This window comes from Diabrotica virgifera, chromosome 6 (assembly GCF_917563875.1).
Source record: "Diabrotica virgifera virgifera chromosome 6, PGI_DIABVI_V3a".
Taxonomy (NCBI): Eukaryota; Metazoa; Arthropoda; class Insecta; order Coleoptera; family Chrysomelidae; genus Diabrotica; species Diabrotica virgifera.
Genome location: NC_065448.1, coordinates 2,685,426 through 2,708,705, shown reverse-complemented (window position 1 = coordinate 2,708,705; position 23,280 = coordinate 2,685,426). Strand labels below are relative to the sequence as shown.

At 32.0% G+C, this 23,280-nt stretch overlaps 1 protein-coding gene and 1 long non-coding RNA gene across 5 annotated transcripts in view; one reads left to right on the top strand and one right to left on the bottom strand.

Moving 5' to 3' along the window:
* Positions 1 to 23,112, bottom strand: part of LOC114326319 (voltage-dependent L-type calcium channel subunit beta-2) — a 143,742-nt gene extending 120,630 nt beyond the window's left edge. For 3 of the 4 annotated variants that reach the window (XM_028274639.2, XM_028274643.2, XM_050654204.1), the window contains exons 1-2: positions 22,975 to 23,112; positions 18,940 to 19,098 (exon numbers count right to left, since the gene is read on the bottom strand). In XM_028274639.2, the coding sequence (XP_028130440.1) occupies positions 18,940 to 19,023 (84 nt within the window). In that variant the 5' untranslated portion in view covers positions 19,024 to 19,098; positions 22,975 to 23,112. The remainder of the gene's footprint in view (positions 1 to 18,939; positions 19,099 to 22,974) is intronic. The other variant, XM_028274647.2, reaches the window with a different exon arrangement.
* Positions 1 to 23,280, top strand: part of LOC114326320 (uncharacterized) — a 70,579-nt gene that overhangs the window by 36,887 nt on the left and 10,412 nt on the right. The window lies entirely within an intron of this gene.

Genomic DNA, 23,280 nt, shown 5'->3' with positions numbered 1-23,280 from the left:
TTGTCAAAGGTTCGCAAAACTTTCGAAAAACAATGCGGCAAAACTTTCGCTCGAATGAATATTAATGACACACTGATGTAGCCTCTTAATACTTGTAGGTGTAAATAAAATTATATTTTCCAATGAAAAACCATGAATTCTTTTCTAACTTCATCATTGTTTCTATCGATTAATAATAAAAATTTCGAGAACAATAATTAAAATTATTTGCATAAACCAAGGTTATAAAATTTTTTTGAAAAATATAAGAAATTTTAATTTTTTCTCTACATTTTTTATGAAAATATTGTGACACCGTTTTTAACAAAGTTGTGCAAGTTACGGACATTTTCTTGATGACGAGCATAACCCAAAAATTTTGCGTTTTCACCCTTGTACGCCCCTGGAGATTTTATTTAGTTTTTTCATGATGTACTTATTCCCAAATTTTGGTACACTATCTCGTTAGCGAAGGTCACAAAAAACCCCTATATTTGTATATTCAAACCTACCCACCACCCCTTTATACCCAAGCAGCGTTCCGCCCCTGGAGATTTTGGTTAGTTATGTCATGATCTACTTATTGCCAAATTTTGGTGTACTATATCGATCACGAACGTCACAAAAAAACCCTTATAATTTTTATATTTACCTCTACCCCCACCCATTTGTCCCCCACACTGCGTTCCGCCCCTGGAGATTTTACTTAGTTATGTCATAATCTACTTATTCCCAAATTTTGAGGCACTATCTCGATCACCAACGTCACAAAAAACCACTTATAATTTATATATTCACCCCTGCCCCCACCCCTTTGTCGGACACGCAGCGTTCGCCCTTAGAGATTTTACTTAGTTACGTCATGAACTAGTTATTCCCAAATTTTTGTGCACTATCTCGATCATGGGAGTCAGAAAAAAAATAGTAAAAATCGCGACTTTGACCCCTTATAACTACCCTCGTCCCCCACTCTGGTTTCCGGCTCTGTGGATTTTACTTAGTTATGTCATGGTCTACTTATTCCCAAATTTTGGTGCACTATCTCGATCAGTAACGTCACAAAAAATCCCTTTTAGTTTTTATATTCACGCCTTCCCCCACCCCTTTGTCGGCCACGCAGGTTTCCGCCCCTGGAGATTTTAATTAGTTAGGTCATGACCTACTTATTCCCAGATTTTGGTGCACTATCTCTATCAAGAGCGTCACAAAAAAAATAATAAAAACCGCGACTTTGACCCCTTTTATCTACCCTCGGCCCCACTCTGGTTTCCGGCCGTTGGGGAAAGTAATGTACACAACTAGTTCAACATATCCCCATATAGTTTTTCCATATTACTTATCACGCACAAAATACGCTCCAAGCTCTAAGACTAGTTTGATAGCTGGAGCTTTTCTTTATACGCAAAAAGATTTTGACTATTTAAAGTGCTTTTTATTTTGGGCCCAGCATAATTTTTGTAAATTTTGAATTTTTTTGTGGACCTTGGATTACAAAATTATTATGCAAACACTATTAAATAAATCCTAACGAAATTTAGCATCATATTTCAGTCGTGCTATAAAGTTTTTTTAGGCACAATATAAAGGCTGTAAATTCTGTTGAAGGGGCCGAAAAAATTTAGGAGATTGCCCAATTCAAAACAGACCCCGGATGGTCTATTTGGCTTATTCGTTTTAACATTTTTTCCTCCTAATACATAGCTATGAAAAGTTAACAAAAACGTTAATACTGTCATTAAACGTCATGAGAACTAATTAAAAAGTTTTGCTAGTATATGACTACCTACGTGTTTTGCACTTGGTTTCAATGAACAACGTTTCCTACACCACTTTATCGATCTCGTACGTTTCAGGTAATTATTTTCTGAATTAGCTCGTTCTCTTATTGATTTATTAGCTTAGAATTATACGTCATGTTCTTTTTTAATAATACAATTACTTTTTAAATATAGGAGCTATTGCTGTACTATTGATGATATGGATTGTTTTGGAAAATATTATTAATGGGCCAGGGTAATAAGACAAAAATATACCCTGTTCGTGACACTTCAGCAGCCAGGGCACTGAAGCGTTTTTTCGACAGGCAATACCTATAGGAACAAATTATAACTACTTCCTGCGTAGGATCTGGCAGCCATTTTTATTTATAAACAATTTAGTCTCAAAAAATGGCATTTTTCCTTTTTGAAGTTATACTTCTTTACCGGCGATAGAGGGTGATTTTTTTATATGTTAAAACCTATCAGCCCGGCGCATGCACATTATAACTTTGTTCTGATTGGATGTTCAAATGACATGTCAAAAATTATCCGATATGGCAGCTGTGGTTTGGAGGTAAAGGTAAAGGTAAACAAATGTATAATATATTAGTTTTATTGTTGTGAGGACAGAAACAAGAAAGTTTATAATATTGTAGTGACTTTTAAATAGTTTTTAAAAGCAACAGGTACATACGTAATAATTGTTAATGTTTCATGGGTATAAACCTACCTATTTGATCTGCCAAAATACATAGTATGTAATACTTTTATTTATATAATTTGATTACCATCAAAATTTCTATCAATATTCACAAAATTTCTATCAATATTTCTAATATATTGTTTTTTTACTCTATGTTTTGTTGTATTTTTTCAATTCTAAATCATTTCAATTCAAAATTAAAATAATTTGATCAATTTTCAAAATATCAAAATATCACAAATTTAATCCGTTTAGTTAGTCAATCTTCGCAAATAATGACACATAGTGTCCGTGGCTAAGCGGAGAAGGCGAATGAATTCCAATACCAACCGCTCTTATCAGCGCTGGTTCGAGTCCCAATAGAAACTTTCTTTTTTGTTTTTTTTTAATACATTTTATGATTGTAAGTATATTTATTATATAATTGTATTTTCAGAAAATACGTATTTAGTTAAAAAAAATTTTCGACAATTAATGTTCAGACATCATTTGTGGCTTGTTTAATGTGTTTGTGTGTGTTTTATTCTTTTATTATTTTAATTTTTGGCACTGTTCTAATAAAAATGTTTGAGAAGTAGTAAGTATAAATTAGTTTAATATTTAAACAAAATATAAATAAAAAGTATATTAATTTCGTTTAAATCATATAATAGAAGTTTAACTTCTTACGTGCGTACAAAGTACACACACATTCTTTTTTTTTCAAATCAATGGAAAACAGTGAAACATGATTTTTTTAGTACAAATATCTTTGAGGTTATGGAAAAAGCTTTAAAATGACATATTACAAAGTTTGATATACTCATTTATGATTAATATAATTGCGAAAAAAGGTCGGAATTGCAAAAAAAATTATTTTCGCAATAACTGTTGTAAAAATTAGTATACATGTTTGAAATGTTTGTCAAATGAGGGTTTTTTGGTGCTTAATATGTGATAAAAATTTCAAAGCGATTCATTTAATTGTTTAAATTTTATTCGAATTGTTTATCTCAGAGAGCATTTTTTTGCAATAACATAACTCAGAAAAAAATGACGTTAGAACCATTCAACTTGGTTTAAAAAAGCGAATAAAACATGCATTTATTAGTAATAAATAATTATGCAACAGTATCGTAAATCGTTCCTTATAAATTTTTGGATAACTTTTTCCAAAAAAATTAACTCTTTTACCCTGTTTTAAGTGCACAACTACCAAGTAATGCTATTTATATCATAATTGATAAAAAATTGTAATAAATATATATAATTTCTTATATAACAAAATAAAAAGTTTATAAGAAAAGATTTACGATACTTTTGCATAATTATTTATTACTAATAAATGCATTTTTTATCCACTTTTTTTAACCAAGTTGAAAATATAGCTCTTGCTCTTTCATTTGACCTCTGTGGAATGGTTCTAACTTCATTTTTTTCTGACTTATGTTATTGCAAAAAAATGCTCTCTGGGATAAACAATTTGAATAAAATTTAAACAATTTAATGAATGGCTTTGAAATTTTTATCACATATTAAGCACCAAAGAGCCCTTATATGACAAAAATTTCAAAGTTTTACACAAATTTTTACAATAGATATTGCGAAATTAAGTTTTTTTGCAATTCCGACCTTTTTTCGCAATTATATTAACAATAAATGAGTATATCAAACTTTGTAATACGTCATTTTAAAGCTTTTTCCATAATCTCATAGATATTTGTACTAAAAAAACCATAAGTTTCACTGTTTTCCATTGATTTGAAAAAAAGGGAAAAATGCCATTTTTTGACACTTAATTATTTATAAATAAAAATGGCCGCCAGATCCTACGCAGGAAATAGTTACAATTTGCTCTTATAGGTATTACCTGTCGAAAAAACGCTTCAGTTCCCTGGCTGCTCGAGTGTATGGGAAAAACCTTATTACCCTGGACTATAAGTATAAATTTGGAGTGTATTTATATGGTTTGTGTCGATAGATTTCTCCTTTCTAATGTAGCGTGAGAAAGACCGCAGGATATATTTACTACAGGGTTAAAACGCGGGACACTTGTAGATTTAATATTATGGTATCTATATCTATTAAATGCCATATATAGGGGTAGCTCAAAAAACAAGAAAATGAAATATACATTAACACCTAGATAGAACGGACCTCTATTTAACGGATTTCGGATATAACGGACAAAAAATTCAATCAAATGTTAAAAAATTTTGCTTGCAAGAAATGTGAAAAATCGGATTCTGCAAGAAAAATCAGCAAGGACAGGATCTCGACATAGTATAATTGTTGTTAAATCTGGTAAACCTAGAGTTGTTAAAGATATGTACAATGCATCATCTTCTCGTTTCATATTATACCTCTAATAAGGCATGGTTCACCATAGATATTTTCAAAAATTGATTTTTTAAAGAATTTGGACCTGCAGTGAGAAAATTTCAATAAAAGAAACAGCAAATACCGCCCAAATAGGTGAAATGTTTATTGATTTTATACAACGCTCCTGCTTATCCCCCTGAAAATATTCGACATTCAGAAGATGGCAACTTTGATTGTATGTTTTTACCAAAACATACATCGCTTATTCAACCCATGGATCAGTGAATAATTTTGGCAACCAAACAAGAATATTGTATAAAGTTTTTAGATGAAGTAGAAAAGTAAAAAAAAAAAGCAAACAAAACTTAATACCTACCTTTTTAATCTACAGATGTGTACACGTACACTGTATCTAATTACATCAGGTACATATTTTCAAAATTGATTTTTTGATTGATTTTGATTGACCTATTTTTATATAACGGACTTTCGGCTTTAACGGACATCCCGCCCCCCAATTAGTCCGTTATATCGAGGTTTTACTGTATTTCCTTTCTTCCTATCAATATAAATCTCCTGCATACATTTTGTCTAATATAAATGTGTCTCAAAATATGTTCAGCTTCCCTTGTCTATTTTTTCCATACATTCGATACTCGCCAACACATAACAACAATCTTGTTACCCTATGCTATTTTTCATTGATTACATGTTCAATTACAATTAATCTAATTAACGTAATATCACATAAGATAAATTCTTCTCTCTCCCCAATCGCGCTACAGCTCAAAGTTTTCCACACTCAGTATCTCTTTGAAATCGATTCTTACTTCATCTATCCAGCTCTTTTTTGGTCCATCCATCTCTAAAATATTAAAAAATCTTATTCTTCTTCAAGTGCCACTCCTAGCGGAGATTGGAAATCATCTGCGACTTTGTTAGCAGCGCGCCTAAAATGTTCAATCGAAGTACACCCGAACCATTCATGTAGATTTCGAAGTCACGATATTTTTCTTCTTCCCTCACCACTTTTGTCCTTAATTTTGTAATCAGTCAAAAAATAATAATAATTAATAATAATTTCTAAAATAAATTCAAATTACTACTCCAGGCTGTGGGTGAAAAATAGGTCGATTTCAGGATATAATTCAGGAATTTTTGAAACCTATCAGGTGTTGTAAAGGACGATGCCAGGAATAATTTATACTAAAATGTGACCAAAATATTGTGAGCTTTTTTTTATTGCGATTTTCATTTTTTAAATTTGCAATTTTTAAAGATTTTTAATTTTGCAGCTTATGATATTGATTCTAGAGAAAAACTTTTTAATAGAAAGTTGTAGTAAATTAAAAAACCTACAATTTGAGCTATGGTAAGTTTAATTTTCTTTATTGGCTATTGCAAAACAGCCTGCGAAAGGTCCAAAATGGCCGTTTTTTACAATTGCGTTATTTATTGTACAAATATTTTTTTTTATTTTTTAAAGCTTTAAAATGAAGATAATCAATTCCAAACATAAAAAAAAATTGTAAGGCCGGATTAACGAATTCGTTGCTTAGATATTATAAATTATTTATCCCAAGAGGTCAAATGTCGAAGGCTATAACTTTTTGAAAAAAATCGTAGAGTTGGTGAAACATCCAATCTCCTTCTAAAGAGTTATGTTTTCATATTCTGATGTAAATAAATGCGTAAACCATGTTTAAACCTCTAATTTTTGGGTTTGAAAATAAGAGGGCAAATTTCGTTATAAACATTTAGAGTTGAAGCGGCCCTGTACATCCTATGAGTTTTTAACTTATAGATTATTGTTGCTGAAGACGAAACGAAGGTTTATAAAAATATAAAAAATTTCTACGACTAACTGGAGCCGAGCTAAATGTTGGGTTTGAAAATAAGGGGGCAAATTTCGTTATAAACGTTTAGAGCTGAAGCGGCCCTTTACATCCTATGAGTTTCTAACTTACAGATTATTGTTGCTGAAGACGAAACGAAACTTTATAAAAAAATAAAAATTTTCTACAACCAACTGAAGCCGAGATAATTGTTTCTTTTTTCTTAAATCGTAGTGCCTTTATTTATAAAATTAAGAAATTATTTTACAGTCATTGACTAAAGAAAGACTTATCTTATCTTAAAATAAAAATTATTATGAAATATAGTTACATTTCTGAAGAAATCTCATTTCTGAAGAAATAATATTACAAAAATGATACATATATTATGAAATATATAACTATGTTTTAAATTTTTTCATTGTTATATAAATATAATAATAATAATGTTACTTCTTATTATACAATATAAAACTTTTTCTTCTTGTAGTGATTATCCCTTTTGGACGTTGGCAACCATCATGGCAATCTGTACTTTCACACTAAATCGGTACTGCTGCTCTAAAAAGATTTGTAGTTGTTGTGTTGAACGACTTCTTCTTCTCGCAGTACCGTATCCTATCGGAGGTTGGCTACCATCACAGCAATCTTAACTTTGTTGGCTGCAGCTCTGAACAACTGTATTGAACTGCACCCATACCACTCCCTTAAATTTCGCAACCATGAAATCCTCCTAGTCCCACATTTCCCTTTCCCGAGATTTTTCCTTGGATTATGAGTCTAAGCAGAGAGTACTTTTCTCCTCTCATTATGTGGCCTAGATACGTAAATTTTCTAGCAAGGTAATCCTTCGCCTTCCTGGTTCTCATTTTCCAAATGGGGTTTGCCAAATTGCCATGATGGTTGCCAACATCCAAAACGGATAGTCACTACAAGAAGAAAAAGTTTTATATTGTATTATAAGAAGTAACATTATTATTATTATTATTATATTTATATAACAATGAAAAAAATTAAAAATAGTGTTATGTATTTCATATTTATGTATTATTTTGTAATATTATTTCTTCAGAAATAAAAGTTTATCAAGAAAAACAAATACACTGGTAAATAGACTGTATAATATTATAATGGTAATATTATTAAATTGTTTTCGGTCAAAATTTAATACGAGTTACGTAAAAATTTTCCGAGCGCGCGTATTTGAAGCGAGCCGGGCGATTTGCAAAATTCGGCAGCTCGCAAAAGCAACGTTTTAAAATATAATTTTTAATAATTAAATGTAACTATATTTTATAATAATTTTTATTTTAAGATAATATAAGTCTTTCTTTAGTCAGTGACTGTAAAATAATTTCTTAATTGATATAAATAAAGGCACTACGATTTAAGAAAAAAGAAACAATTATCTCGGCTTCAGTTGGTTGTAGAAATTTTTTATTTTTTTATAAATCTTCGTCTCGTCTGCAGCAACAATAATATGTAAGCTAGAAACTCATAAGATGTACAGGGCCGCTTCAGATCTAAATGTTTATAACGAAATTTGCCCCCTTATTTTCAAACCCAACATTTAGCTCGGCTTCAGTTGGTCGTAGAAATTTTTTATTTTTTTACAAATCTTCGTCTCGTCTTCAGCAACAATAATCTGTAAGTTAAAAACTCATAGGATGTACAGGGCCGCTTCAGCTCTAAATGTTTATAACGAAATTTGCCTCCTTATTTTCAAACCCAAAAATTAGAGGTTTAAACATGTTCTACGCATTTATTTACATCAGATTATGAAAATATAACTCTTTAGAAGGAGATTGGATGTTTCATCAACTCTCTACGATTTTTTTTTATCAAAAAGTTATAGCCTTCGACATTTGACCTCTTGGGATAAACAATTTATAATATCTAAGCAACAAAATCGTTAATCCGGCCTTACAATTTTTTTTATGTTTGGAATTGAATATCTTCATTTTAAAGCTTTAAAAAATAAAAAAAAATATTTGTACAATAAATACCGCAATTGTAAAAAACGGCCATTTTGGACTTTTCGTAGGTTGTTTTGCAATAACCAATAAACGAAATTAAACTTACCATAGCTCAAATTGTAGGTTTTTTAATTTACAACTTTATATAAAAAAGTTTTTCTCTAGAATCAATATCCTAAGCTGCAAAATTAAAAATCTTTAAAAATTGCAAATTTAACAAATGAAAATCGCTATAAAAAAAAGCTCACAATATTTTTGGTCACATTTTAGTAGAAGTTATTCCTCGCATCGTCCTTTACAACACCTGATAGGTTTCAAAAATTCCTGAATTATATCACGTTTTTTCACCCACAGCCTGGGGTATACGAGGTGACCTTAATTTTATGCTCGGCAGTGTAGTTAAATCAGGTTAAATGTAGTGCAAATAACCTTAAAAAGTTTCTTCTTCTTCTTCTTCTTTTTCTTGACTGGCTTTACAAGTCGAAGTGAGTCGTTGCCGCATCCACCATTCATAGCCCTCCATTTTCTACGATCTTAAGCTTCCCTTTCTCATTGTTGTACCCCAATCTTAGATTAATCGGCTTCAACATCATCCTTCCATCTTTTTTTGGGATGGCCTACTGATATTCTACCGTTTGTTCTCAACTCTCCTGTCACTTCATCTCTTTGAGGGCCAAATATCATTCTGAGAACCTTTCGAATGCCAACAGCTTATTTATTTTCCGATGATGTAGGGTCCATGTTTCACTTTCATACGTAACAACTGGGCAATTAATTGACATGTACAGTCTTAATTTAGATTTTCCTTTTGAGGGCACACAGTAGCGATCAACAGGTAGCAATAGACCAAGAGGCAGCGCTGAAAAATCTATTTGAATTTACTAAAGCTAGATTTTTCACAGTTGATTACTGTGAGTGTGTAGAGAAACATAGTGCGGTCGGTCAAGCGAAACGTAGAACAGGGGTTACTGAGAGGGTATCAAAGTTGCTTTCCTACGAAGGTAATTATTTCCATTTACTAAGGCTGAAAATCAGTACACACATTCTAAATTAAATATAAATAAAAGTTATTATAGTCGGTCAGCTGTATGACGGGACAGAGCCGGTCGGTCGGCCCCAATAGTCGATTGAGAAAATGAAGCATTTTGGCTCGCAATTTTTTCGTCCAGCATGGATTTACTTGAAATTTTCACAGAAGGTAGGGAATATTCCAAGGATCATTTTCTATATCATGCCGCTATCATACGCTAAAACCTTGGGGGTGGTTGCCACAACATCTCGGGGGTGGGACTTTTTTATTATATTTTAACTATGTCATTCGATGAAAAAAGTGATTCTAAGAAAAAAATGGTTTTTACATTTTCTTCGTAAAACTAATATTTTTCGAGTTATTGCCGCTTGAAAATAACAGTTTTTCGATGAAAAAATCGACTTTTTAGAGGGTTTTTTGAGAATACCTCAAAAAATATGCATTTAATCAAAAAACTGTAGATATCGAAATTGTATCTTTTAGTAACACAAACCAAATTATTTTCCTATAATATCTTTAAGACCAATACAAACCGAGATACAGCATGTTAAAGGTTAGCTTTTTTCGTCAAACGCACAATTTGAAATATTCAAAGCCAAATAATGGGAAAAATTTGCATTTTTCGAGGAAAACTTAAATAATCTTTTTTCAAGTATACAATTAGACATTTTAAAAAATAATAATAAAACGACTCTAGCATGAAAATTAAGCGACTTACAAAAAAAATGTCGGTACCTGCTTTTCTCTACGAAAAAATCAGTGAAATCAACCCCCTAACTACCTTCCTAATTCAAAATTGGTCTTCACCTTTCTGTAGTTCCTTTTATATTTATATTAGCAATACACTTAAGGAGTTTGACCTATTTATAATGACTAATTTTGGAAAAATTGTAGCTTTTTTAATGACTAAAATTACCCTGTGCATAGATTTCATTACAGTGAATAGTTAGCCAGATATAGCTGTTTAAAACCTCTAATTACCAACAAACACTCCCTTATTCGAGCCTTTTAAACCCGCCCCAATTAAAAACTAAGGCATCTTACGGAATTTAATTTACACAGTCTTGTATTTCTTTAAAAATCCTACAAAATCATTTTTGAGGGGTCACATTACTGAGAGGGTATCAAAGTTGCTTTCCTACGAAGGTAATTAAATCCATTTACTAAGGCTGAAAATCAGTACACAATGAGATATAATATTTTTCCAAAATTAGGCATTTTAAATAGGTCAAACTCCTTGAGTGTATTGATAATATAAATATAAAAGGAACTACACAAAGGTGAAGACCAATTTTGAATTAGGAAGGTAATTAGGGGGTTGTTTTCACTGATTTTTTCGTAGAGAAAAGCAGGTACCGACATTTTTTTTATTATAAGTCGCTGAATTTTCATATTAGAAACTTTTTATTATTTTTTTTAAACGTCTAATTGTATACTTGAAATTTTTTTTTTTAAATTCTCCTCGAAAAATGCCAATTTTTCCCATTATTTGGCTTTGAATATTTCAAATTATGCATTTGACGAAAAAAGCTAATTTTAACATCCCGTATCTCGGTTTGTATTGGTCTTAAAGATATTATTGGAAAAGAATTTGGTTTGTGCTACTAAAAGATACAATTTTGATATCTACAGTTTTTTTGATTAAATGCATATTTTTTGAGATATTCTCAAAAACCCTCTAAAAAGCTGATTTTTTCGTCGAAAAACTGTTATTTTCAAGCGCGAATAACTCGAAAAATATTAGTTTTATGAAGAAAATGTAAAAAGCAATTTTTTCTTATAATCACCTTTTCCATCGAATTACATGGTTAAAATGTAAAAAAAAATTCCCATCCCCGAGATGGGGTGGCAATGACCCCCAAGGTTTTAGCGTATGATAGCGGCATGATATAGAAAATTATCCTTGGACTATTTCCTACCTTCTGTAAAAATTTCAAGTAAATCCATGCTGGACGAAAAAATTGCGAGCCAAAATGCTTCATTTCCTCAATTGACTATTGGGACCGACCGACCGGCTATGTCCCGTCATGCAGCTGACCGACTATAATAACTTTTATTTATATTTAATTTAGAACGTGTGTACTAATTTTCAGCCTTAGTAAATGGACTTAATTACCTTCGTAGGAAAGCAACTTTGATACCCTCTCAGTAACCCCTGTTCTACGTTTCGCTTGACCGACCGCAGTATGTTTCTCTACACACTCACAGTAATCAACTGTGAAAAATCTAGCTTTAGTAAATTCAAATAGATTTTTCAGCGCTGCCTCTCCGTCTACAACAAACGCGGTCCAAGATTGCGAAAGTTCTGCGAACTTTCAAAGTGAGGCAACAAATTCGACACTGACAGTGACGTTTATACTATCAAAAACAATAATTTTGCCAAGTCAGTGACGTTCAATTTCTTGTTATAAAAAAATCGATTTTTAGTAGTTCTAATGTGACACAAAATCTAGGCACTGGATAAAAAAGTTTATTTGAAGAAGGTGTATTTTTTTGTCTTTCTTAATGGCGGTACAGTCTTTTTTTTCAATATTTTATTTAGTTATAGAGTAATTTCCACATACTAACATATTTTTGAAATTGGGCTCTGTACTGCCATTCTTTATTATATTACGAATATATGTGCCAAATATCTCGACAAAATATTGAAAATTAAAGCCGCAATCTTGGAACGCGTTCGTTGCTATCTGTTGATCGCTACTGTTTGCTCTTAACAGCTTAGATATTAATAATAATTGTAGGGAGTATAATGCTCTATTACTCGCAGCTGTTCTTGCTGAGACCACTTTTTCTAGGTTGTTGACGTATGTGATTACTGCCCCCAGATTTAAACTCTTTCACTACTTCGAAGTTGTTGTCATTAATATTTTGCCTAACTCTTGGTCATGGATTTTTGATTACGAACATGTATTTCGACTTCTCTTCATTTATTCGAAGGCCCAGACTACCTGTTTCTTTATCGAGTTCTGAAAACACCTGTCTCACGTCTCTTGTAGAATGGGCGACTGCATTTAGATCATCAGCAAAGGCCCAACAATAGTTTTGATCCTCAATTCGCAAATCCCACTGTAAACTCAGATGATAGTTTACTCATTGTATATTCTAAGGCCAAATTCAATAGAAACGGTAATAAAGTGTCTCCTTGTCTAAATCCTGATGGTATATACTAAATGGCATCAATGTTCTGTTTCCTATTTTTTCCTGTACATACGAGTTACGGACATTTGAGTTAACTTCACTAATTTTCTTGGTCTTTCCATTTCTAGCATCGCCAGCCTTCTTCTTCTTCTTTAAGTACCGTGTCCAAATTTTAGGCGTGGGTAGCTTCCATGACAATTTGCCGATATCGTTCTCGATCTTGTGCGGCATGTACAGTATGATAGAATTTATTCAAAAAATTACATAACCCAGGCATCCAAAGTGAAAGTTATCCCCAACACCAAATTGTTCTATATGGTCCATATAATGTTCAGAAAAAAGTCACACCTTTTTGAGCGTCGGGTTTGGGGGGGAGAGGGGGAGAAGTCGGTGAATTCGTAGTTTTTACGTTTTTCGTTAATATTTCTAAAACTATGAGGTTTAACATGAACAACCTTCTATACAAAAATGTTCTACATTAAATTTGAAATAAAAAAGGCCCTATACAAAATCCTTCTAAAATGAACGGTTCCAAAGTTACGGAGGTAGTATAGTATAATTGGTCCAAAAAAGGCCTAACCCAGACATCCAAAGTAAAAGTTTTCCTCCAACACCAAATTGTTCTATATGGTCCACATATTGTTTAGTAAAAAGTTACACCATTTTGAGCGTCCGGTTTGGGGGGGAGATGGGGGAGAAGTCGGTAAATTAGTAGTTTCTTTACGTTTTTCGTCAAAATTTCTAAAACTATGTTTAAGCGTAAACAATGTTCTATACAAAAACGTTCTACATCAAATTTAAAACTAAAATGGTCCTATCCATAATTGTTATAAAATCAACGGTTCCAGAGTTACGGAGGGTGAAACGTGGAGGTTTTCGATACTTTTTATATTTTTTGGGCAATTGATGATGATTTTGGGTGGTAAGGTTGACGTTTCTTCAAGGGCTTATCACTAACATACCATCGGCCACTGAAATAGCAAATCCTGTTACAGAAAATTTCTTTCAATCAGTAAGAATTGTATAAATTGCCCAAGACATATAAAAAGTATCGAAAACCTACACTTTTCACCCTCCGTAACTCTGGAATCGTTGATTTTATAACAATTATGTATAGGACTTTTGGTTTTAAATTTGATGTAGAACATTTTTGTATAGAACATTGTTTACGCTAAAGCATATTTTTAGAAATATTGACGACAAACATAAAAAAACTACTAATTTACCGATTTCTCCCCCTTCTCCCCCCCAAACCGGACGCTCAAAATGGTGTAACTTTTTACTGAACAATATCTGGACCATATAGAACAATTTGGTGTTGGAGGAAAACGTTTACTTTTAATGTCTGGGTTAGGTCTTCTTTGGACCAATTATACTATACTACCTCCGTAACTTTGGAACCGTTCATTTTAGGAGGATTATGCATCGGACCTTTTTTGTGTTAAATTTAATGTAGAACATTTTTGTATAGGAAGTTGTTCATGCTAAACCGCATAGTTTTAGAAATATTGACGAAAAACTTAAAAAATTACGAATTTACCGATTTTTCCCCCCTCTCCCCCAAACCCGACGCTCAAAATGGTGTGACTTTTTTCTGAACATTATGTGGACCATATAGAACAATTTGGTGTTGGAGGATAACTTTCACTTTGGATGTCTGGGTTTGGATCTAGTTATACCATACTAGTAATAGTTGATTTGCTGATAAGCCAGTCCTTTGACTAAGGTTTCGAAGCCATGAATATTTCTTCCGACCAATTCCACTTTTTCCGTCAATCTTTCCGTTGAGTATTAACTGCAGCACACTACATCGCTAGCCATAGTCTGCTTCTTTTTATAGAATCATATGCTTGCTACGAACATTTGGTCTACATCTTGATTGAATTCCCAGTTTTTTTTTAATAATTATGAATTGCATCTAACTTCTAATCATCCCTTGTATATACACGTAAAACTCCCTTACAAAATTTAATGAGATTTAAAATTTGAGCTCGAGTTTACATGAGTAACGTAGAAAAAAATACTTTTTCGCTGATCTAATGATAAAGGGCTTAAAAATTAAAAAAGGAAATAAGATGAAGAGAAGAGATTGTAGTATTAGATCCAAAGATAAATAGGACACACCCCCGTTGCCAGTTGAAGTATATATTATGTAAAATTGGAGTCAGTTGTCCGAATCGATACTTGCGCTTGCGCGGATTGAGCAACTCCACCTCTGACAACCATGTGCTGACAGGAGCGGACTAGCCAATAGAGACGAAAATATTTACTTTGTTATGGACTTTTTTTTGTTGCAGTAATGGTAAAATTAAACATACTAGTCAACAAAAATCTCGTTGAACAAGTGAAAAAATTAAAGTACAGCTGGTTCCAAAAAAAAACTGATACGACTCTTGAAGCGTATTTTGTAGAAAATTTAGCAGTGTATTTTGAAGGATAACTACTTATTATTTACATGCTGTCACTGTCACTGCCAAATCTTAAAATTTGTCAGATTATTTCATTCATAGGAGATTCTGACCAATAGAAAGCTACAGAAATCTAAATTAAATCGATAATTTTTGATAATTTCCCGTCGTCAATTATATTACGTCAGATGCCCTTCGTTGCTATGAAAAAATACATTCAGTGACATTAATGAGAATTAATATTTTAAAAAGTATAAAAGTGATGACTTTCAACCGTAAAATATTTATAACAACTGTGTGTTTAATTGTACTAATTTGTATTTACATAAATAAATTACAATAAAATTTTGGTTTTGAACAGTTTTATTCATGAAATAATCGCAACAAATTGCACTCGATCTCTAAAATTAATATAAAATTTTAGAGCTCTTGTGCAATTACTACTGATTATTTCATTCATAGGAGGTTCTGACCAATAGAAAGCTACAAAAATCGAAATTAAATTGATAATTTTTGATAATTTCCCGTCGTCAAGTATATTATGTCAGATGCCTTTCGTTGCTATGAAAAAATACATTCAGTGACATTAATGACAATTAATGTTTTAAAAATTATAAAAGTGTCATCACTTTCATTTCAACCGTAAAATATTTAAAACAACTGTGTGTTTAGTTGTAAGAATTTGTACTTATATAAATAAATTACAATAAAATTTTGGTTTTGAACAGTTTTATTCATGAAATAATCGCAACAAATTGCACTCAATCTCTAAAATTAATATAAAATTTTTGCCCTCGTGACACTTTGACATAATTAAAACTGTCAAAGTGTCACTCGGGAAAAATTCAATAATTTTAGAGCTCTTGTGCAATTACTACTGATTATTTCATTCATAGGAGATTCTGACCAATAGAAAGCTACAGAAATCTAAATTAAATCGATAATTTTTGATAATTTCCCGTCGTCAAGTATATTACGTCAGATGCCCTTCGTTGCTACGAAAAAATACATTCAGTGACATTAATGACAATTAATGTTTTAAAAATTATAAAAGTGTTTGTTTAACCAGCCCTGGAGGTGTCACCAGGAAAGTGTACCAATAAGTTTTTCAATTTAAAAATCTTTTAGTAATATTTTTATTATTTTCAATATTATTAATGTTGTTATTACGATTGAAAAACTTCATCTTTCAACTGCCAGATGATGCTAGTCACCTACCCTATTTGTTTCGGTTGCAATGTGTGGGAGAAGCTCTCGGTGCTGGTCAGTTAGGATATGGAGAACACAAGCCTGCGCTCTCTCCGATGAGATTCCAATATGAATTGAAAATCGCGATTCAGAGAGCTGGATTGCACTCCGTATTCTAATTGAAAAGTAAGATTGTTTTGCCTTCGCATTGCAACCGAATAAAAATGGTATACATTTTTATTTTATAGTCGTATTACTCCGTAGAGTAACTAGGTGCATTTTCCGTTGGAACTTTACCAAGCTGCAGACGGGGGATGTGAATTGCATAGTGTAGAATTCCTTCCCTTTGTCTCCACTGCAGCATCCATTTGGCTTGCAAATTGTAGAAGCCTTGGAGGTGTCACCAGGAAAGTGTACCAATAGGTTTTTCAATTTAAAAATCTTTTAGTAATATTTTTAATATTTTCAATATTATTAATGTTGCTATTAGGATTGAAAAACTTCATCTTTCTTAGATCGTATTTTGTTTTTCTTAAAAAATTAAATTAAATTTTATCAATTTTCTTATTTCATGGTTAATCTCCCTGTATTTATTGTTATTGTGTTCTTATATTGCCTCAGTTGTTCCATCATATTGAGTATCTCGTCGTTAATCGATTCCTCCTTTCCCCTTGCGGAAGTCTTTAGTACTTCTTTACACGGCTAGTATACAGTGTTTTAGTCAATACCACTGCTCATCAATATCATTGGTGTTTATGTTCATTTTGAGTTCATAATATGCAGTTCTTGTTAGAGGCATTCTTTTATCGTGGGTTCCTTAAGCTTGCTTGTGTATATTGTAAGAATTATATGATGTCTTTAATATTTTTAAGTGTGTAAGCTTTAAAAACATTGCGGTTTCTTTCATTTATCATAATGTAATCTATCTAACTCCTAACTACTTTCCCCGATGCATCCGCAGGTGATAGTCATATATAAAGGCGTCTATTTGGTAGCTTGAAAAATGTGTTTGTAATGTAATAACAACAATATGTAAAAGGTTTATCAAAAAAATTAAAAAGAATGGGACATAAGTACAACATCAAAACAATATTCAAAACAACCAATATACTGAGATTTATCCCGTCTAAAACCAAACCTAACAACACACAAGAGAGATCAAAGTGCATCTATAAAATACCCTGTGAATGCAACAAATTTAATGTGGGAGAAACGGCAAGACCACCAAGTGTCAGAATAAACAAGCATGAAACATAATATATCAAAAATAGAGACTTCGAGAGATCCCAGACATGCAAACATGCCTTGTACAACGAGCACGGAGTAAAATGAAGTAATCGTGAAAGAAATAACTAGACATGAAAAAGGGAAAATCATAGAAGCCGCTCTCATTCTACTTAATGAAGAAATATGTTTAGCAAATTCATCAGTAGAACATTATCAAAGTAATAAAAATAAAAAATATAGATATAATATAAATATATAAAGTAATAAAATAAAAAAATAAAAAAATAAATAATAGAAAATCAGAGACACATCATTTACAATTATACATGATACATATACAACACACGTAAAGACGTAAAACACAAACGTATACTACACAAAAAAATAATACAACAACACACAAAATAGTCAGAATGTAAAATCTCGAGAGTGCAAACACCATCCTCAGAATATTTCAACTATAAGCATGGCTATTGACTACAAGATCGAGCCCAAGTAAGTCACCTGTCAGTTTTGAGAAACATAACCCACTTAACAGCCGTCTGATATAGGTTAACCTATTTTTTATGGTTCGTATATAATGTAATTCTTACATACCAACAATATTTTAGAAATTTGACCTAAAGTTACATTGTTTCTTAACGAATGTGACCTAAAAATTTTATTATAATTCGATACTTTTGATATTATGTTTTTGTTTTTGGTTTTGCAACGGGACTTTATCTAGTTTTATTTACTAATAAAAAGTTCATGTTTGTTGCAGTTGCAGTAGTCATTGTGTTTACAGTCTCATAACAAACATTATATTAGAAACTGCCATAAAACTTTACTACAAAATCGAAATTTTAAGACCTGTAGCTCTAAAATTGCATAGAGCTGGCGTATTTCTCCAGGAAGTAAGTTACTAGGACCGAATGTCACAAACATAAAAGTAGGGCAAATAAAAGAAAATAGATTCAAGCAGTACTAAAATAAGTGAATTCTGCAGATATACGGGTAATAGATACTTTATAAATTCTACTTTCCAAATATTGATAATAAAAAAATCTTTACGGCTAAAATCGGGTGAACGAGGAGGCCATTTAATACTATCTGATCTACCAATCCACCGTCCGGGAAATTTCTGGTCTAAATGACGCCGAAAATTTATACCAAAATGAGCTGGAGATCCGTCTAACTGAAGCCACATCTCATTAAAATTGGCTCCAAACTTGTTTTTCAGGGCAGGTACAATTTCATTTCTAAATAGCATTACATAATTATTATGTCTCGTTAAATTTCCTTGTATAAAAATGGTGCAATTAACTTAGTACCCGTTATATCCGACCATACAATTAGTTTTTGTAAAAACTGGCTTATTAACCCAATTTTGATCTTAAGAGTCTAATATTTACCCTTCTGTTCCTGCTGAATGGAATGTAATTCTTCTTCTTTGGTTTAGTATGGCCAGGATGGTGGTGTTTCTTTCTTCCTAACATTGTATTTAAATAACTGCACTTTCACTGCACTATTAACTGCGTATTATAGTATTGGAAAAGTTATATTTTTGAGTCCTTGAAAAATAAGACCAAAAAAGATGTAGATACATAAGAAAAATATTTGTATTTTTGTATGTTTATTTTAGAATTATTTTGAACGGAGATCCATTAAATATATTAAAAGAAGAATCAATTAAAAGAGAAAATTAAAATTACGTTAAAACCAGCAAAAATGACGACAAAGTAGGTTCAGACCAAATCCCAGTAGAAAGCTTAAAATGCATAATGATGAAATCTTAGACATTATAGTAGATTGAGAAAACAAGACATATACCGAAACAATGATTACTCTCCACCTTTTGTGCTATGCTTAAAGAATACAATGGCTAAAACCTAGAGAATAAATAAAAATCTAGAAGAAGGAATAGATGATAGTCAGTTTGCATTCAGAAACGGACGAGGATCTAGAAAGGTGTTATTTGTTTTAAGATGATAGTTCAAAGGTGCATGAATATGAATCTGCGTGTGCATGTTTGTTACGTGGATTTTGAAAATGCGTTTGACAAAGTGAGACATGAAATATTAGTGCAAATTCTAAAGACCAAAAATAGACAAAAAGGATTTAAGAATAATATCAAACCTTTAGTGGAATCAATGAGCACAAATTGTAATCGATAATGAACCACTTAACAAATTGAATTGAGGAGAGGAGTTAGGCAGCGATATTATGTTTTCATTTTCAACTAACAGAAGAACTATTAGCAACATAAAATTATCAGATAACACCGTGATTACTGTAAGCTCTGCTAAACAACTCCAAGCACTATTAAAACGACAGGCAATTTCTAGGAAATAATGAAATATATAGACCAGAGGTTCCCAACCGGTGGTACGCGTACCACTGGTGGTACGCGGGAAAGTTTCAGGTGGTATGCGTCGCGTGGGTGAAACAAGCGATTACGCTGCTACTCGTATTTGGACGATTTGATTTTCATGAAGAAGTTATAGAATAGTTTTTATTCTGCAAACCACTTGAATCAAACACTACAGCTGGATTCATTTTTAATACAATAAATGAGTTTGTGATCAAAATGGGCGTTCTTTGTCAAAAGTATATTGGTTTATGTACAGATGGAGCAAAAGCTGTCAGTAAAATTGACAGGGCTAGCAGCAAAAATAAAGAAAGTTGCTTCTGAATGCCGAAGTTCACATTGTGTTAACGCCGAGAAAAATTAGCTGCTAAAGGTATGCCGCAAAATATGATCTCCGTTTCATCACATGCTATGAAAGTTATTAACTTTTGAAAGGCTAGGGCTCTTAATTCAAGATTATTTTCCTCGATGTGTGAAGATATGGGTAGCAAGTTCAAAACTCTTCTGTTGCATATAGGAGTGAGATGGTTATCTCGAGGGAAAATTTTTATCTCTCTCTTTGAACTGACGTGAGAAGTTTTAATGCTTTTAACTGAAAAAAATAATGACATGAAAACTTGTTTTGTGATGAAGAATGATTGTCAATATTGACGTAGCTAGCTGACAATTTTGACAGACTCAACACGTTGAACCTTTGTCTTCAGGGAGCAAACACAACACTCTTTACAGCCAATAAGAAAATAAACTCCTTTCAAGAAAAAGTTGTTTCTTTTATGTTTTCAAATACAGTGAAATAATATCTCTGCATTTCCTAGGCTGTCATCATTTTTTAAAGAAAACGAAATATCTCCAATACCAGATGTGGTTGCTGATATAATTCTTCACTTGAGATCTCTTCAAGAAAGTTGAAATAAATGTTTCTCTGAAAATTATTCCAAACTTGACTGGATCAGAAATCATTTTGTAGGAACCTCACCAAATGAGTTGGAATTACAGGAAATATTTATCGATCTAAGAGAAGACAGTATGAACGACAGTTTTAAAGAGAAATCCTTAATTGACTTCTGGATCGGGTGTAAATCCGAGTATCCAATGCTCTTCTGGCAAGCTACGCTGCTTTTGATGCCATTTGTCACTAGTTACTTGTGTGAGACTGGATTTTCTAAACCAGTGATACTTAGTGTAAATATGTTACTGAAAAAATTAGGAAGGGGGGGGGGGGCTTTCATGAATCCTGATGTTTGGTGGTACGCCAAAATCTTCAAAACATTTCAGGTGGTAAGCAGTTGCTAAAAGGTTGGGAACACCTGATTTAGACTAAAAATGAATATAAATTAGACTAAATATACAGAGTGGGCCAAAGAAAACAGTCCATTTCGATATTTCGCAGTATTTATTAGATTTTAAGGAAATGAAGAAACAGGCCGATTTTTGATCTAAGGGAGACACATTTTTAGGGTACATACATCTGTCATTTGTCAACCTCTCCTCCCCTCCATTTACCTCACCCCTTATTTTTAAATAGGGAATACGGGTCGTGTGCTATCTCATTTGAAAGGTTTTATTCAATTCTCTGTTCAGTAATATTAACATTCACATAATTATTTATACAGGGTGTCCAAGAAAAATTATTTTGAAATAAACTAATTGACACAAAAAGAAGAATTTGTACAATTTATTTAACTCAAAATACATTCTACTACTGACAGAAAACAGAGAAAAATGTTTATTTGACAAAATAAATATTGTTTTTCGCTTAAATTCAATATTCAAGCTACCAAGGGCAGCTAGGTGGCAGCTTGAACATTGAAATTAACATTCATTCTTCTAACACATAAACATACATGCTTCTTTTTGTGTTCAATTAATTTAATTAAAATATTTTTTTCCTGGATATCTTGTACAAATAATTATGTTATTGTTTATATTACTGAATAGAGAATTGAATAACCTTTTAAATGAGCTAGCATACGACCCCTATTCCCTATTTAAAAAGGGGAGGGGGAAGTGGAAGGGATGGGGTTGACAAATGACAGATGTATGTACCGTAAGAATGTGTCTCCCTTAGATCAAAAATCGAACTGTTTCGTGATTTCCTTAAATTCTAATAAATACTGCCAAATATCGAGGTGGACTGTTTTCTTTGTTCTATTCTGTATGATAATAACGAAGAAAACAAATATACAAACAAACATACATTTGGGAGATGTACCGATGGAAAGGGTTGAAAAATATAAATACATACCTGGGAACCTGGATTTCAGAAAATAATGATCAAACAGAAATAAGAGCCAGGATCGAAATATCAAGAAACGCGTTTGTAAAAATGAAAACAATTCTTTGCAACAAAGACCTTCCATTAGAACTGAGGGTAAGAGCTCTGGGATATTACGTGTTTTCAATACCACAATATATGGACTTTGACAGCTGTACACTGAAGCCAGAACACATAAATAAGTTGCAGTCATTTGAAATGTGGTGTTACAAAAGGATGTTTAAAATAGCATGGACACAGAAGAAAATGAACACTGAAGTATTGCAAAAAACGGGCAATAAAATACAAGATAATACAGGGAAAGATAAAAAGAGGAAGGAGTATAGGAGGAAGAAGAATGTCGTGGTTGAAAAATTTAAGGAACTGGTTTAAATGCAGTTAAATAGAACTTATCAGAGCAGCGATAAATAGAGTACGGATAGTGATGATGAAATCTAGCCTCCCATTAAGAGACAGCACTTAAAAAGAAGAAACAAGAAGAGAAAGTTTTAGACAATTTAACAATAACAACATTTTGGGATATACTGAACAGAAGAAATATCCACAGTAGAATAATAAAAATTGTAATACTATACAGAAATATATAAAAATAACAGAAATTATTTTATAAATAAGAATAGACCATCAGAATAAGTTTGCCACCAAATTCTTGCATTCTAATATCAAATAATACGTAATATTATTAGGTTCTTTTTATAATATATGATATTATAAGTATTTTCATTCATCCAAATTATTTAGAAGGCTTGACTGCACACAAATCACAGCACATTGTTTTAAGTACACTAATACATAGGTATTCACCCTTCGAGAGATTTGTTACGAGCACATTTTTTATTACAGCCACCAAATGATAATCGTCTATAAAAAAAAATAAAAAAGAATGTGTCCACACACAGCGCGACATTCACTTGGTCCAAACTATCGTTTCGTCAAGGCACTTCTATATCCTATGCCAAATGATTCTATAAATAATCAACTGGGCTTTTAGCTTGTAACTCATCTGCACGTTAATTAGTCGAGGGGCAAAGGGGGCCGATCGGGGTCCATGAGATTTTAGATTTAATTTTTAGATTTATTGAAAATCCTTTATAACAGGTATATATTTAT